Source organism: Cetorhinus maximus, unplaced genomic scaffold (genome assembly GCF_964194155.1).
Source record: "Cetorhinus maximus unplaced genomic scaffold, sCetMax3.hap1.1 HAP1_SCAFFOLD_777, whole genome shotgun sequence".
Classification (NCBI taxonomy): Eukaryota; Metazoa; Chordata; class Chondrichthyes; order Lamniformes; family Cetorhinidae; genus Cetorhinus; species Cetorhinus maximus.
In genome coordinates, this window is record NW_027596719.1 from 73,760 (window position 1) to 92,269 (window position 18,510).

Sequence of the window (18,510 nt, forward strand, 5' to 3'; positions counted from 1 at the left end):
TCAACTTCTCTCCCCCCGCCCCCCACCTTAAACCAGCTTATATTTCACCCCTCTCCTAACTAAACTCAGTTCTGTTGAAGGGTCATGTGGACTCGAAACGTCGACTCTTTTCTTCTCCACCGATGCTGCCAGACCTGCTGAGTTTTTCCAGGTAATTCTGTTTTTGTTTTGGATTTCCAGCATCGGCAGTAGTTTTTTGTTTTTATCTCTGTGCCTTGCACCATTGTCCCCTTTATCATTTACTCTCTCCAGCCTTCCATCCTGTCACAAGACCGTTTGTTGTTTCCTTCTGTCTGCCCCTGTTTTCTCTGACTCTGGACTTGTTTATAAACAGTTAAATCTGGGAAATTTTCCAGTTTGGATAAAAGTTCAGCGACGTGAAACATTCACCGACAATGATGCTGTTTGTCTTGCTGAGTATTTCCAACATTTTCTATTTTGAGATCGGATTTGCAGCATCTGCAGTATCTTGTTTTTGGGGTCACTGTGGATCAGTTTTCCCTCACTTATCGTTACCTGTTTAAAGGTGAAGAAGGAGCTTTTAAAGAATGAGACAACAGGAACTGTCACCCTGTTCGACATGAAACTAAACTCACTGTTAATTCCTCATCAGGAACAATGTTAAACACAAAGTTTCCGGCCGGGATTGAACCGGGGACTTTCTCATATAAAGTAAACGTGATAATCACTGCACTGGGGAAATGAGTGTGAATCCCCCCCGGACAGAGGGGAACTGACCATCCATCTCTAGCTCTAATTCCCAAACAGAAAATGCTGCCAAGAATCAGCAAGTCCGGCTGAGTCTGTGGCCGCTCTCAGCGTCTGAAATCGTCACAATGCCCGGGTGATTGACGGAAGCTCCGGACCAATAGGAAGAGGGGGCGGGACTGGAGGACCGAGCGTTGGGGCTGGTCCTCCAACCAATCGGAGTGAATGCAGGGGCGGGACCGGACTGTGAATGAAGCATGCGCAGTGCGGGTATTGGCGATGGGGAGACGGGTCCACAATGGGTAAAGGGGGGGATGGCGGGGCGGAGGGAGCGGTGGATCCGGCGGGTGGACGGAGAGGCTCCGGAAACATGTTGTGTAAACCGCAAACCCCGGAAATAAACTGACCGGTTCCCCCCTCCCCCGTTTGCACCGAGCGGGGCCGCAGCTCCCAGATCAATGAAGAGCCGGTTTGTATCAGGCTGGACATTGGTTCCAGAGGCTGGTCCCTGGTCTCCAGAGTCGGTTCTTTATCATTGAATCATTGAATGGTTACAATACAGACGGAGGCCATTCAGCCCGTCCTGCCTGTGCTGGCTCTCTGCAAGCGCAAATCAGCTGGTCCCACTCACCTGCCCAGGACCACAAGACCAGCAGCAGATATTACCCATCCTCAGTTACCTGTGGAGAAGATGATGTTTGACCTTCTTGAACCGCTGCTGTCCGTGTGGTGAAGCTGCTCCCACAATGCTGTTAGATAAAGAGTTACAGTGATGATGAAGGAACGGCGATATATGTCCAAATCAACAACAACAATGTGTGTTTATATAGCACATTTCATGTAATAGACCTTTCCAGGTTTAACAGATGTGCTAAAAAGCAACATTTGACACAGAATCATGTAAAGAGGTAAGAGGGCAGATGGCCAAAAGTTTAGTCAAAGATGTAGGTTTAAAGGAGAATCTTGAACGAGGAAAGAAAGAAAGAGAGCGGAGAGGTTTATGGAGGAAATTCCAGTGCTTATGGCCTTTGAGCTCAGATGTGGATACTAAGGATGAAGCGATTAAAATCGGGAATGCTCAGGAAGCTGGAATGAGCAGAGTGCAGAGACCTGGGTCGGTTGTGATGCTGGAGGAGATTACAGAGATAGGGAGGGGTGAGAACATGGAGGGACTAGAAAACAAGGATGAGAAATTTAAAATGTTGGTTCTTCTTAAACAGGAACTTTCATAGGTCAGTGAGCACAGGGGTGATGGGTGAATAAGACTGGGTGCGAGTAAATATACGGGCAGCAGAGTTTTGGATGACCTAAAGATTATGGGGAGGTTGAATGTGGGAGACCAGCCAGAAGTGCGTTAGGCAGGAACATAAGAAATACAAGCAGCGATAGGCCATTCAGCCCTTCGAGCCCTTCTGCCATTCAGTGAGATCACGGCTGATCTTCTACTTCAACACCATTTTCTGGCACTATACCCTTATCCCCAATGTTTTTTATATGTAGAAATCTATCGATCTCAGTATTGAACATTCTCAACGACTGAGCTTCCACAGCCCTATGGGGCAGAGAATTCCAAAGATTCACCATCCTCTGAGTGAAGAAATTCCTCCTCACCTCAGTTCCAAATAGCCTGCCCCTTATTTTGAGACTGTGTCCCCTGAATCTAGAACCTCCAGCCAGAGTTAAGCCTAGAAATAACAAAGGAATGGATGACAGTTTCAGACAAGCTGAGACTAGGGTGGAGTCGGGTGATGTTACTGAGGTGGAAACAGGTGGTCTTGGTGATGATGTGGATATGTGGTTGGAAGCTCATCTTGGGGTGAAATATTTCACCACGGCTTTGAACAGTCTGTTTCATCCTCAGAGAGTTGTCAGGGAGAAGGATGGAGCCGTTGGCTAGGGAGCGGAGTCTGTATTGGGGACTGAAGACAATGACTTTCATCTTCCCAATATTTGAATGAAGGAACTTTCTGCTCATCCAGTCCTGGATATCAGACAAGTCAGAACAGTGTGTGAGTTGGAGGTGATGGTGTTCACATACACCCGCTACTGGTCCTTCTAGATGGTGCAGATTGAGGGTTTGGGAGATTCTATCAAATTGTGGTTCAGTTGTCAGTCTCTAAAATGCCTTTCCATTGCCCCCGTCTCTCCCACCCTCTTCTGTCTCTCCTGTGCCCTTCTATTTCTCTCATTCTCTATCCCATTTCTCTCATTCTTTCTCTCTGTGTCTCCCCCACTTCCCTCTCTCTTTTTCTCTTGTCACATAGAATTCTCCATCCCGGAGGGCTCTGGATGCTCCATCTTTAAATACATTTAAGGCTGAGATGGAGAGATTTTTAATCTCTCAGGCATTCGAGGGAAATGGGGAGCGTGCGGGAAAGTGGTGTTAACGACCAAGATGAACTAATATTGTTTCAGGCACACTATCGAGACTTTCATTTCTCCAACGTAAGAGAAGATTAATTGATGTCCAGTTGCTAACTGCTCCATATTTGGAGCCTTCTTCTTTCTAACTCTAGATTATTTCAGTTCTCATTCCTTCAATTATTCTCACAGACAAGTCCCAGCTCCCTATACCTTCCAGATTGTCTGTCCTTGCCTCGGGATCCAGGGAAGGTATCGGTAACACTCCCGGGATCACTAAACACATAACCCAGTCTTTTGTACTGATATGCTGGGATCATTGAGAATGGTGATGTTTGTGGAGCCTACTCTTCCTGTTAGTTGTTTAATTATCCATACCTTTCCTGGCTGGATGTGGCAGGACTGCAGAGCTTTGATCTGATCCATTGTTTTTGGGATTGCTTCACCCTGTCTCAAGCATGCTGCTTCCACTGTTTAGAATGCATGTAGTCTCATGGTATAGGGTCACCAGATTGGAATCTCAGTTTTAGGAATGCCTGGTGCTGCTTCTGACATGTTCTCCTGCAGTTTGTGTTGAACCAGGGTTGGTCCCTTGGCTTGATGGTAATGGTAGAGTAAGGGATATGTGGGCCATGTGGTTACAGATTGTGGCTGAATACAATTCTGCTGCTGCTGATGATCCACAGCACCTCATGGATGCCCATTGAAATCTAGATCCATCCTGAATCTATTTCATTTAACATAGTGATAGTGCCTCACAACATGATGGACGGTATCCTCAGTGTGAAGACGGGTCTTTGTCTCATAAGGTCACAAGAATTAGGAGCAGGAATTTGGCCACTTGAGCCTGTTCCATCATTAATAAGATCATGGCTGATCTCATTGTGGCATCAACTCTACTTTCCTGTCTGTCCTCCCCACCCCGTCGATTAACTCTTGATTGCCGGGATGAAGAACTGTAGCTACGAGGGTAGATTGGAGAGGTTGGGTCTGTTTTCCTTGGAGAAAAGAAGGCTGAGAGGAAACTTAATAGAGGTATTCAAGATTCTGAGGGGTATGGACAGAGTAAATAGTGAGAAACTGTTGCCACACTCATGAGTGCATCAAGAGCCAGAGGGCACACATTCAAAATAATGGGCAAAAGGAGTAAAAGTGATGTGAGGAATTTTGTTTTTTACCCAGAGGATGGTTGGAGTCTGGAACAAACTTCCTGAGAGGGTGGTGGAGACAGGTTCAATTGAGGTATTCAAAAGGGAATTGGATTGCTACCTGAAGAGAGAGAATGTGTGAGGTTACGGGGATAAGGCAGGGTAGTGGGATGAGGTAGAATGCTCTTTCAGCAAGCCAGTGCAGACTCGATGGGCCAAATGGCCTCCTTCTGCGCTGTAAAGATTCTGTGATCAACCACAATCATGTTGAATGGCGGAGCAGGCTCATTGGGGCTTATGGTCTACTCCTGCTCCTATTTCTTTTTCTTTATTCATTGGATGTGGGTGTCATTGGCTAGCGCAGCATTTATTGCCCATCCCTTGTTCAGAGGGCATTTAGGAGTCAACCGCATTGTGAGTGTGGAGTCACATGTAGGCCAGACCAGGCACGGACAGCAGATTTCCTTCCCTAAAGGGCATTAGTGAACCAGATGGGTTTTGACGACAAACAACAATGGTTTCATGGTCATTATTAGACTTTTAATTCCAGATTTTTATTGAATTCAAATTTCACCATCTGCCGTGGTAGCATTGAAACCCGGGTCCCCAGAGCATTACCCTGGATCGCTGGATTACCAGTCCAGTGACAAAACCACTATGCCACCGCCTTCCCCTAGTGTTCTCATAGAGGCCAGAGTCTTGTGTAGCCCAGACTGGAGGCAGGTTCCCTTCCCTGAAGGACATTAATGAACCAGTTGGGTTTTTACAAAAAATCCGACAGCTTTCATGGTAATTTTTTCCTAGTTCTGGCCCCAAAAATTACCAGAATCATTAAATTCAATTTCACAACCTGCCTTTGTGTTTCTGTGGGTTCTCTCTCACTCCCTTTTTTTCTGTTTTAAATCAATTTCACAGGATATTAGAAGGGAAGACTTTTTCAGTCAGGAAACTCAAACCAAACATCACATCAGAATCTGAGAGAGTCGCCCATTTTGTTGTAACCAGAATATCATCGGATTTTGAACATGGAAGGAAAAAGCACCGTTCACAGTGGAGAGAAACTGTGGAAGTGTGGAGACTGTGAGGAGGGATTCAGATTTCCATCTGACCTGGAAACTCATCGACGCAGTCACACTGGAGAGAGGCCATTCACCTGCTCCGTATGTGGGAAGGGATTCACTCAGTCATCCAGTCTGCTGAGACACCAGCGAGTTCACAGAGGTGAGAGACCATTCACCTGCTCTGACTGTGGGAAGGGATTCGCTCAGTCATCCAACCTGTTGAGACACCAGCGAGTTCACACTGGGGAGAGACCATTTACTTGCTCCAAGTGTCGGAAAGGATTCGCTCGGTCAACTGACTTGCTGACACACCAGCGAGTTCACACTGACGAGAGACCTTTTAAATGTTCAGACTGTGGGAAGTGCTTTAAAAGTTCCCGGGAACTGATGCTCCATCAACGTGTTCACACGGACGAGAGACCATTCAGGTGCTTGCACTGTGGGTCTGGGTTCAGACAGTCATCTCAACTCACTGAACACCAGCGAGTTCACACCGGCGAGAGGCCATTCACCTGCTCTGACTGTGGGAAGGGATTCGCTCAGTCATCCAACCTGCTGACACACCAGCGAGTTCACACTGGAGAGAGACCTTTCACCTGCTCTGACTGTGGGAAGGAATTCACTCAGTTATCCACCCTGCTGAATCACCAGAGTGTTCACACTGATAAGAGACCTTTGAAATGCCCAGACTGCGGAAAGTGCTATAAAAATTCCAGGGAGCTGATGTCCCATCAACGTGTTCACACTGATAAGAGACCTTTTAAATGCCTGGACTGCGGAAACTGTTTTAAGAGTTCTGGGGAACTGATGCGCCATCAACGTATTCACACTGACGAGAGACCATTCAGGTGATCTCAGTGTGGGACTGGGTTCAAGACATCATCTGATCTCACTGTACACCAGCGAGTTCACACCGGGGAGAGGCCGTTCACCTGTCCCAACTGTGGGAAGGGATTCACTCAGTCATCCACCCTATTGACACATCAGCGAGTTCACACTGGGGAGAGACCATTCATCTGTCCCAAGTGTGGAAAGAGATTCACACAGTCATTCAACCTGATGAGACACCGGCGAATTCATAAGTAACTAGAGTGATTGGATTTTGCTGGAAATCACAGAGGACTGAACCGTGTTCATTGGGTCTGTTTCTACTGATGTTAATAATTTCCAACGCAGTTACATGGGCTAATATTTTAGATAAAAGTCAAATAAATCAGCTTTGTGTTGAATACATTGTGTTGAATCTTTCTAATATTTCTAGCACATTACTTTTGAAGGTTTCTCCCACTCCCCGTCTCCTCCATCCTCACCTTCCAACAAGTATGAGGAGATCATGGAATTTCCTTGTCACTAAGACTGAAACAATCCAATCAGCTGCCTCTGCTGCTTCCCTCCCTTATACTAGTGCACCGGGCCAAACTGTCTCCAAAGTTCCTCCTTACCTGAGCCGTCAACTCACATCTTTCTCCAGTTTCTCTCCCTTCTCCCATCATGCCCTGCAGTCTATTCTAGGGCTTCTTGGCACGACCACCAATGGTGCAGTGATTGAAATGGGGGATGCACAGGGGGCCAGAATTAGAGGAGGGGGTTGTGGAGAAGGAGGGTCTGTCTGTGAGTTAAGACATGGGGTGGCAGAATTTTGGATGACCCAAGGTTACAGGGGGCAGAATGTGGGAGACCAGCCAGAGTGTGTCGGAATAGTCGAGTCTGGAGGTGACAAAGGCATGGATGAGATATTCGGCAGCAGATGAGCTGAGAGGGGGGAGGAGACGAGTGATGTTACGGAGGTATAAATGAAGGGTTAAGCTTGATGGAAGTTGGATATGTAATAGCAGGAGGTTGTTTAAGTGGAGGATAAAGGTCAATTACTCCCCAGGACAGGTACAGCACCAGTTAGATACAGAATAGCCTTCTCCAGTGTTGGGAATTTTTCTATTTTCTTTATCACCATCTCATTTTGCCTTGCACCATCAACCCTTTCGCTGAATAATCTCTCCTGCCTTCCACAGACCTGCCCGCTTTTGTTTTTTACCCCACCTCTCGAACTTCTAGAGCTGAAAGGTTGACTTTGTTTCTCTCCCTGGAGAAGCTGCCAGACCTGCTGAGCATTTCTCACATTCTCGATTTTTATTTCAGCTTTTGCAGCATCCGCAGGATTTTGCTTCCGGGTTGAGGCCGCGCCCTCTACAGACGTCACAATGCACGCCCAGCGGCGGACCTGCCGCCCACTCGGTCCCTCAACCTTTGCCCGCGCTCTTACTATTGGTCCAGACGCACGTCACTCACCAGCCCAGGACCCGCCCCCAAAGCATCATTATGTCGTCACTTCCGAGTGCCGCTGTCTTATCCGCTCCGCTCCCGGGAGCCCCAGTTGGACTCTCCGGTTTTGTATTTAATTTGATTCTTTCTCCATCCGCCTCTTCCCCCCATCATCCAGTTCACTCACCTGGTTTGGGAAAACTCACTTTCTGTCAACGGCCGCCTTCCCCAGCCCAAGGGAGGTTATGTTGCAGCTGGATAAAACACTATTTGGCCACAGCTGGAGGACTGTGTGCAGCTCTGGTCACCCACACTATAGGAAGGATGTGATTGCACTGGAGAGGGTGCAGAGGAGATTCACCAGGGTGTTACCTGGGCTGGAGCGTTTCAGAGACTGGATAGGCTGGGGTTGTTTTCCTTAGAATAGAGAAGGCCGAGAGGGGACCTGATAGAGGTGCACAAATTATGAGGGGCATCGATAGGGTAGATAGGAAGAAACTTTTCCCCTTTGCGGAGGTATCAATAACCAGAGGGCATAGATTTTAGGTAAGGGGAAGGAGGTTTAGAGGGTATTTGAGGAATATTTTTTTCACCCAGATGGTGGTTGGAGCCTGAGGGGGTGGTAGAGGCAGGAACCTTCACAACGTTTAAGAAGTATTTAGATGAACACTTGAAACGCCATAACATACAGGGATACAGGCCAAATACCGAAAAATGGGATTAGAATAGATAGGTGCTTAATGGCCAGAATGGACACGATGGGCCGAAGGGCCTGTTTCTGTGCTGTATAATTCTATGACTCCAATGCGCAGGCACAGTGCCGGCCCGGTTAGTTTGAGCTGACTGAGTATGCATGGCGCCGGCAGATGATCGGCATATTTAAAGGGACACTGTCCCTCTGTGTTGTTGTCATTAAAAGGGGCAAAGACATTGTGAGAGAGACTGATTGCAACACCAAGAGCATGGAGAGCAGGTTTTGAAAGAACAAAAATAATGCAAAGCGAGAAAACTGTCCATCCTCAGTTTCTCAATTTTTTCCAGTAATTGCTGATGCAAACTTGTTTTACAGGGAGAGGATTCGTAGATGCGAAGCTGAGAATGGACATTACTACAATCTAACCGAGCCATTCGATTCATCAGGACTGAATATCATCAGCAAACTGGAAGGAGAGAGCAGCATTCACAGCGCAGAGAAACCTTAACATGTGTTCCGCGTGTGGATGTGGATTCAACCGATTGACCAAACTGGGGATGTTCAACTGTAACCGAAACAGGGAGAGTCCATGTGGACAATGTGGGGACAGTGAGAAGGGATTCAGTTATCCCTCCGATCTGGAAATTCATCGATACAGTCACACCGGGGAGAAGCTGTACACCTGCCCCATGTGTGAAAAGGGATTCACTCGATTTTCAAACATGTTGAGACACCAGCAGGTTCACACCGGGGAGAAACCCTTCACCTGCTCCAAGTGCGAAAAGGGATTTAATCAGTCATCCCACCTGTTAACACACCAGCGAGTTCACACTGGAGAGAGACCGTTCACCTTCTCTCTATGTGAAAAGAGATTCACTGAGTCATCGACCTTACTGAGACACCAGCGAGTTCACTCTGGGGAGAGGCCATTCACCTGCTCTAAGTGTGGGAAGGGATTCATTCAGTCATCTAACCTGCGGACAAACCAGCGAGTTCACACTGAGGAGAGACATTTTAAATGTCCGGACTGCAGGAAGTGCTATAAAGGTTCCATGGAACTGACGCGCCATCAACGTGTTCACACTGACGAGAGACCATTCAGGTGCTCTCACTGCGGGACTGGGTTCAGGTGGTTGTCTCAACTCACTACGCACAAGTACAGTCACACTGGGGAGAGGCCGTTCACCTGCTCTGTGTGTGGGAAGGGATTCACTCAGTCATCCAAACTGCTGAGACACCAGCATGGGCACAGTGATGAGAGGCCATTCTCCTGCTCCATGTGTGGGAAGGGATTCAGTCAGCAATCCCATCTGCTGACACACCAGCGAGTTCAAACAGACGAGAGACCTTTTAAATGCCCAGACTGTGGGAAGTGTTGTAAAAGCCCCCAGGACCTGATGCCTCATCAAAGTGTTCACAATGGGAAGAGGCCGTTCAGGTGCTCTCACTGCGGGACTGGGTTCAAGCGATCATCTCAACTCATTGTACACCAGCGAATTCACACTGGGGTGGTGACCATTCATCTGCCTTGAATGTAGGAAGGGGTTCACCCACCCATCCAACCTTGCGACACCAGTGAGTTCATACTGGGGAGAGTCCGTTCACCTGCTCTGAATGTGGGAAGGGTTTTACCCAGTTATCCAACCTGCTGACACATCAGCGAGTTCACACTGGGGAGAGACTATTTCCATGCTCTGAATGTGGGAAGGGATTTGCTTATTTATCTACACTGCAGAGACACCAGCAAGTTCACAAGTAATGACAATGGTTGGATTTTGCTGTTAATCACATCCAGAACTGAATTATGTGTATTGGGGTCTATTTCTGATGATATTAATAAACTCCAGCCCAGTTATTCGGGCTGATATTGTAGATAAAGGTCAATTAGATTAGCTTTGTGTTAAACACACAGTGTCTTGAGTCTTTTCAATATTTCTAACCCAAGTTACTTCCTTCTGAAGTGCTCTCTCTCACCCCTGTCCCCTCCATCCTCACCTCCAACAACAAGTGTGAGGAGATCATGGAGCTTCTTTGTCACTAAGATTGAGACAATCTGATCAGCTGCCTCTGCTGCTTCCTTCCCTCCCTCATTGTCAGTGGCTGTGATTTTTTGAATTAGATTTTTACATAATCACTCGGTAAGTGATCGGGTGTCACTGAACATTTGACAGAAAATTGTTCCATTATCATTCTCACAGTGACTGTATCTGGCAGACCAAGTGATTCTATCTACACCAGCCTTTCTGGAGAAGATCATCAGAGAAGAGTGAAGACATTACAGTCCACAACCCAGCTCATAGTGGTGCACGCATCTGATAAATCCAATTAAAATGCAGAGTATATAGGTCTGCTACAGGTTTATCGATATACATTGATTATCAATCATAAGAAATAGGAACTAGAGTTCCTGGGTCCCCAGTTTGAAACCAGGCAGAAGCATTATCAAAACATATTTTAAGTGTGAGCAATAATTGATCTTTATTGTTAAATATTAACTGTATGTAATACCTTACAGCCATGTGACATTAGCTCTTCCCCTCTACAGTCTGTACACACTGAAACTAGACAGAATCTATCACTTGTTTCCATTTCCAGTCCTGATGGTTCAGAAAGCTTCCCTCAAAGCTGCATTTGCCAGCTGATTTGTGTAAGATTATTGAAGGCTCCTGCAGCATGATCTCCATCACCAACAGTCGGTCAAAGCTACATTTCAGACAGGGCAACAAATCCATCAACGATTCTGTCTTCCCTGCTCCATCGTGAGTGAGACAAGGAAAAGCAGTAGGATTTTGCCCCACCCTCACCAATCACCCACTGCGAACAGAAAGCAGTGACAGCAACTTCAATCAGCGGATTACTGCCCATCCCTGGGATGCAAGATACTCCAATATGGGCTAAACCTCCTAATACATCAAGCACAGATTCAGATTATTAACTTTAAACATTGCTGCTGTTTTCCGGAGTGAACCCCGGCTCTCCATTCCTCCAGTAGTGTCACCGCATTTAAATGGAGTCTGTCTCCATCCCGCTTTGTTAACATCACAGTTGTTGGGTTAGGAGTGAAAACTGCTCTTTTCTTCACTGGAAGAGTGGGAGAGCAGTTTGTAGGTGCGGGTCTGATATGCAATGAATGATGATTGAATATTTTTAAGTCAGAGGTAGATAGATTCTTGTTAGGCAAGGGAATCAAAGGCTATCGGAGTTAGATGGGAATATGGAAATCGAAACACAAGATCAGCCATGACCTTATTGAATGGCGGAGCAGGCTTGAGGGCCGAATGGTCTACTCCTGTTCTTATTTCTTATGTTCTTATGACAGTTTAAAAGTGACAAGTTCCACTCAAGCCCCTGCACCAACAGAACTGCTCAGAGTCACAGAATTAGAATAGTCACTTCCTGGAGGGCTGATAGCATCGGGTCCACATCCGATCAGTTGAGAATGGTCTAATTCATAAGATTACAGGAAGGAAATTAAGGAACTGCACCTGAAATTATCCAAGTCACAGTGAAGAACGAAATGTTTGTCCCGGGTAACGGAGGGGAAGGATTAAGAGTTTTCAGTGTGGGACAGAACTGAGAGCAGAGAGAACTGATTGATACAGAATGGCATCATCATCCCTTTTGTGCTTTTTTCATTCATTCATGGGATGTAGGCAGTACTGCTGGGCCAACATTATATTGGCCATTCCTAATTGCTCTTGAGAACCGAGTGGTTTGCTCAGCCATTTCAGAGTCAACCACATTATTGTGCATCTAGATTCACATGTAGGCCAGACCAGGTAAGGACAGCAGATTTCCTAAAGGACATTTGTGAATTGGATGAGTTTTTAATGACAATTGATGGTTTCATCATTTAGACTTAATTCAAATTTCACCGCCTGCCATGGTGAGATTCAAACACTACCCTGGGCCTTTGGAATACTAGCCCAGTGACAATACCAGTCCGCTGCCCCCTCCATCTCCCCTGCCCCTCCCAACCTATCACAGACCTTCCCTTTTATTCTTTCCTCCTCTCCTCTGTATCTGTTTCAAACCTGTTACATCTCTAGCATTTACCAGTTTTGATGTAGCATAGTGGTATTTTCACTGGACTGGTATTCCAGAGATCTAGGGTAATGCTCTGGTGGTCCAACCATAGCAGGTGGTGAAATTTGAATTCAACAAAAATCTGGAATTAAAAGTCTGCAAAACCCCATCTGGTTCACTAATGTCCTTTAGGGAAGGAAATCTGCTGTCCTTACCTGGACTAGCCTACATGTGGCTGACTCTTAACTGCCCCCTGAAAAAATGGGCAATTTAAGGATGGGCAATAAATGCTGGCTTAGCCAGTGATGCCCACATCCCATGAACGAATGAGGGAAAAAAAACATTAACTCTGTTTCTCTCACTGCCTGCTATTTCCAGCTGATTGAAAAGTCAGGAGTCACTCCGTAAAAAGAACAAAAGGGAAGATCTGTGATAGAGAGCGAGGCAGGATGGATTAACTGACACAAGAATGATGGACAGGACAACACGGAGCTGGTGATGGTGGACCCAGGTGGTTCGGAGTCAATGCTTTCTCCATCATGGCCTGAGCTCGATGGCCGGTGACCAAACGTTAAACAAACAAACCATTTTGTGTGAGAAACCTGTCGGCAGTGTCAGTGAACTGAAGGGCAGTAACAGGTAAAGAAATGATCATCAGTGATTTTGAAGGCTTGCTTGTCAGCTTCCCTGGTCAGTCCAACCATTGGAAACCTCCAAACATTCTGGTGACTCAGCACTGCCCTGTTTTCTACACAAATATTTATCCTCTGTAATATTCCAGTCCAGGAAGAAAATTATTTCAAACCAAATGAAGGAAACAAACTATTGAAGCATGCGATCTTGACAGGGCTCTGTTAAACTCCTTAACAAACATTTTCCTCTGTAATATAGCACCCTTGATTGAAGGGTTGTGGCGCAAAAGTAATAAGATTGTATAAATCAACTCGGATATAATGAGATGTTTGATCAGAGAAAAGAACACTTTCGTAAATTAGATATGAGATCAATTGCATAATTACATCATGTTCATATGGTAAAGTATATTAGTCCAAATCGTCATGTGAACCTTGTGAATTAAGGGAAACTAGGTATGGATTCTGCAGAAATGACTTTTTCAAAAGGGAATTCAGCAATTTAATGAAAGGGAGGAATAAAAAACTTGTTTAAGAGAGAGAAACAAATTGTGATTAATTAGTTTCCTCGTTTAAAAAGGGGCCTGAGATCGGATGATGGAAGGGCCTCTGTTGCCATTGTATGGATACATGGTGCTAGGCCATTTTATGATTACATTGTTATATCAGCCTCGCTGCAGCGTTCCCATAAGAGCAGCTGAATTCCATTTCTCCGAAACAGAGACCCAGAGTGCTGCTGCGTTCGAGCACAGTTTCCAGACAGGCTCACTGCAGCCATGGCAGTTTCTGTAGTGTAGTGGTTATCACATTCGCCTAACACGCGAAAAGTCCCCGGTCCGAAACCGGGCAACAGCATTGTTAAAACTTTCTCATTAAATAATTAGGATAATTTGCATCATTGAAACTTACCTGAGTTCCTATGTTATCGGCATATTGCATTTGCTCTCACCGAGGTCATAACATGAATGCAGCAAAATGAGTGGAAATAAATGTTCATATTTCACTGCACTCACATATTAGCAGTTTGTTCAGTCAACAGAAATTAATGGGTGTTTCGATGCAGATTAACAGTTACTCAACATGTCAATGATGTTTCATAGCAATGTGTGCTCACGGAGGGAACAAATATAATTAATGTGTCATTCTCAAACCTGTTCCCTGTAAAATTCTTTGATGATTTTGTTGAAATGCTGACTGTTGTGCTAAATCTCAAATCAGACCCATATCAAGTGCATTACCTGGTGTCTGGCATTCTTTTGCTTGCCAGTCACGTTTGCAATTCGATGTTGTTGTATATTTCAGAGAGTCTCAAGTCAACCGAGGGCTTCAATATCAAATAGAAATATATTAATACCGAATGTTGAATAACGTAAAATAAATGCAGAGTAAAGTTTGTTGAATTTCGTCTTCTGAGGAGGAGAAGGGTGTTAATAATGATTGAGCAGAAAGCATTGCTGCCTGAGACATTTGCTGGACCGAGCATTCTGCATTATGAAATTTAAAAAAACTGTTTCACCAGGTGAAAACCAAGAGTTGCCTTCCTGTAATAAGTGACCTGACCTCTCAGTCTAACCAGTGGAATCCTCCAAACATTCTGGTAGATCAGCATTGCCCTGTTTCCTAAAGGAAAATATAATCTGTAAAATTACATTCCCAGAACAAAATTAAATGAAACCAACTGAATGAAACTATCTATTTCGGCATGTGATCCTGGCAGGGCTCTGTTTAACTGTAGCAATCATTTTCCTCTTGATATAACACCCTGGAATAATGAATCGTGGGGCAAAGGTAATTAGATTGTGTAAATACCTCAGAAATAATGCGATGTTTGATCAGAAAAATGAGCACTTTCGTCAATTCGACATGAAATCAAGAGGAAAAGTAAATAATGTTCATATGCATAGCTATGTAAGGAACACAAATCTAAATCTTCACGGCATTGGGTGAGGGAAACAATGTCATTTAAGGCAAACGAGGCACGGAATCTGCAGAAACTCCATTTTGAAAGGGAATTGTGCAATTAATTGATATTCAGAAAAATAACAGGTTTACTAAAAGAGAGAAGGAAACTGAAGTTAATTTGCTTGCTCTTTAAAAAATCTGGCAGAGACAGGATGATGGAAGGGCCCTTGTATGAATACATGGTGTTATGCCATTTTATGATGACATTGTCATATGAGTCTGTCTGCAGCATTCCAAATTCTAGCAGCTGAATTCCATTTCTCCCAACCAAATAGCCAGGCAGCTGCTGAGTGACAGCTCAGTTTAACATTCCAGATAAGATCACTGTCGTGGTGGTTGCCCAGTGTTTCTGTCGTGTAGTGGTTTTCACGTTCGCCTCACACGTTAAAAGCCCATGATTCGAAACCCTAGCAGAAGCATTATCCTATCTCGCTAATCTCGAGAGGGAAATTTGCGTCATTCAGGTTTGTTATATATTACCTGAATCTCGCATGCTACAGAAATGGTGCTTTTGCTCTTACCTGAGCTTTAAAATGAGTGCAGCATAATCAGAAGCGCTGAAATTTCATGACACACTGAATAGAAATAGATGTTCATTTTTTGACTCGGCACATTTTAGCAGTTTGTCCGAACAGCAACAGAATTTAATGGGTTTTCTGTGCAGATTTACATCGTTACCCACGATCTCAAAGACGTCTCATAGTAAAGTCTGCTCATTCGGACAGGCGCAAGCTATCGTGTAATTGAAACAGAAGAAATGATCACATCTTTAAATAATCGGTCTTCAGAATAAAGTAGCAGGAAAAATGGCCCAGGGACTCTTGGAAACCGAGGCGCAGTGCAGACCTGCTGGCTTCCCTGCTGTCTTCTACATGGAGGCGATTTAGGCCCCAGAAGGCTTCTCACCTGGAGCAAAGAGGGATCAAATATAATGAACGTATCATTCTCAAAACTGCTCCCAGTAAAATTTTTGGATTTTGTTTAAAAGCTCACTGTGCTCAATTTTAAAAGAGCACCACATGGTTTGCATTACCTGTTGACTGGCATTCTTTCGGATATCAGTCATGTTTGAATTTCGAGGTTGGTATATATTTCAGAGAGTCTCAATTCCAATGAAGGCATCAATAATAGATCAACTATTAATATTAAATATAGAATAACGGAACAAATACTGAGTAAAGTTTGTTCAATTTCATCTCGCAAGGATAAGACAGATGTTCCTCATGATTGAGCAGAAAGCATTGCACCCGGAGACATTTGCTGGACGGACACGTGTACATGTTGAAACTCAGAGCAAGCTGAGGCACCAGGGTGAAACCAACAGTTGTCTTCCTGCAACAAGTGACTTGGACCCTCAGTCCAGCCGTTGCAATCCTCCAAACATTCTGGTAGCTCAGCACTGCCCTGTTTGTTACACAAATGTTTATCCTCTGTAAGATTCTGGTCAGCCATTTTATGATGACATTGTTACATCAGCTTGCTGCAGCGTTCCTGAGAATAGCAGCTGTATTTCATTTCTCCACAACAGAGACCCAGATTAGTGGTTATCACGTTCGCCTCACGCGTGAAAAATCACCGGTTTGAAACCGGGCAGAAACATTATCCAAGCTGGCCAATTTTGAGAGAGGAAAATTTGTGTATGTCAGGTTTGTTGTTGAATGTTACTTGAATCTCACATGCTTCAGAAATGGAGCTTTTGCTCTTACCTGGGCCTTAAAATGAATGCAGCAAAATCAGAAACGCTGAAATTTCTTGAAACACTGAGTAGAAATAGATGTTCCTTTTTTGACTCGGCACGCATTTTAGCAGTTCGTCCAGTCAGCAACAGAATTTAGTGGGTTTTCGATGCAGATTTACATCATTACTCACCGTCTCAAAGATGTCTCATGCTAAAGTGCGCGCATAAGGACAGGCGCAAGCGATGCTGCAATTGAACCAGAGGAAATGACGGAACTGGTACAGAATCACTCCTTTAAATAATCGGTGTTCAGAATAGAATATCAGAAAAAACGACCGAGGGAGTCGTGGAAACCGAGGTGCAGTGCAGATCTGCTTGCTTCCCTCCTGTCTGCTACATGGTCATGGTTAAGCTGCCAGAAGGCTTGTCACCTGGAGGAAAGAGGGATCAAATATAATGAACGCATCATTCTCAAAACTGCTCCCATTACATTTCTTTCATTTTGTTTAAAAGCTAATTGTGCTCAATTTCAAATGAGCACCACATGGTTTGCATTACCTGTTGACTGGCATTCTTTTGTCTATCAGTCATGTTTGCAATTCGAGTTTGGTGCATCTTTCAGAGAGTCTCAATTCAAATGAAGGCATCAATAACAGATACAATGTTAATATTAAATATAGAATAGCGGAACAAATACGGAACGAGATTTGTTTAATTTCGGCTGCCAAGGATAAGACGGATGTTCCTCATGATTGAGCAGAAAGCATTGCACCCAGAGTCATTTGCTGGACGGATACGTGTACATTTGAAATTCAGAGCAAGCAGAGGCACCAGGGTGAAACCTACAGTTAGTTCCTGCAACAAGTGAGTTGGACCCTCAGTCCAGCCGTTGGAATCCTCCAAACATTCTGGTAGCTCAGCACTGCCCTGTTTGTTACACCAATATTTATCCTCTGTAAGATTCCGGTCCAGGAACAAAATTATTTCAAATCAAATGAAGTAAACGAACAATTGAAGCATGCAATCTTGGCAGGGCCCTGTTAAACTCCGAAACAAACATTTTCCTCTGTAATATCGCACCCTCGATTGAAGGGCTGTGGAGCAAAAGTAATGAGATTGTAAAAATAGTAAGGTTGAAAAAAATAACACTTTCGCAAATTCGATGAGATCAATTGCAAAATTACATCATGTTCATCTGGCGAAGTATATTAGGAACCCAAGTCCAAATCGTCAAGTGAACCTTGTGAATCAAGGGAAACCAGGCGTGGATTCTGCAGAAACGACTTTTTCAAAAGGGAATTCAGCAATTTAATGAAAGAGAGGAAAAAACTGGTTCACTAAGAGAGAGAAGCAAATTGTAATTAATTAGTGCGCTCGTTTAGTGTGCCTCGGATCGGATGATGGAAGGGCCCCTTATGCCTTTGCATGGATACATGGTGCTAGGCCATTTTATGATGACGTTGTAACATCAGTCTCGCTGCAGCGTTCCTGAGAATCGCAGCTGTATTTAATTTCTCTGCAGCACGAACCCAGATTGCTGCAGTGTTACAGCGCAGTTTAGCATTGCGGACAAGCTCCATAAATGTACGGCAGTTTCTGTAGTGTAGTGGTTATCACGTTCGCCTAACACGCGAAAGGTCCCCGGTTCGAAACCGGGCAGAAACATTATGAAAACTTATTCAATAGTGAGGATAATTTGCACCGTTGAAGCTTACCTGAATCTCATATATTACAGGCATAATGCATTTGCTCTCACCGAGGTCATAAAATGCATGCAGCAAAATCAGCACGTCTTTCGATGCAGCTTAACACAGTTACTCACCATGTCAAAGGTGTCTCATTGTAACGTGTGCTCACAAAGACAGACAAAGAGTGTTCAGATCTATTCACCGCATCATTCTCAAGCCTGTTCCCTGTAAAGTTCTTTGATTTTGTTGCAATGCTGACTGTTGGACTGCCTCTCAAATCAGACCCATATCAG

The 18,510-nt window shown here is 44.7% G+C and overlaps 1 protein-coding gene and 1 non-coding gene across 2 annotated transcripts; both read left to right on the forward strand.

Annotated features, from left to right (window-relative positions):
* The first annotated feature begins 5,242 nt into the window (after window positions 1-5,242).
* Window positions 5,243-10,100, forward strand: LOC144674733 (uncharacterized). The gene is given in 2 exon segments (XM_078535954.1): window positions 5,243-6,324; window positions 8,944-10,100. Coding segments are annotated over 2 exon segments (1,902 nt in total). The 3' UTR covers window positions 9,764-10,100.
* An 8,021-nt stretch (window positions 10,101-18,121) lies between these two features.
* On the forward strand, window positions 18,122-18,194 carry trnav-aac (transfer RNA valine (anticodon AAC)). Its single transcript has one exon. It is a non-coding gene; the product is annotated as a tRNA-Val (tRNA).
* Window positions 18,195-18,510: the final 316 nt, after the last annotated feature.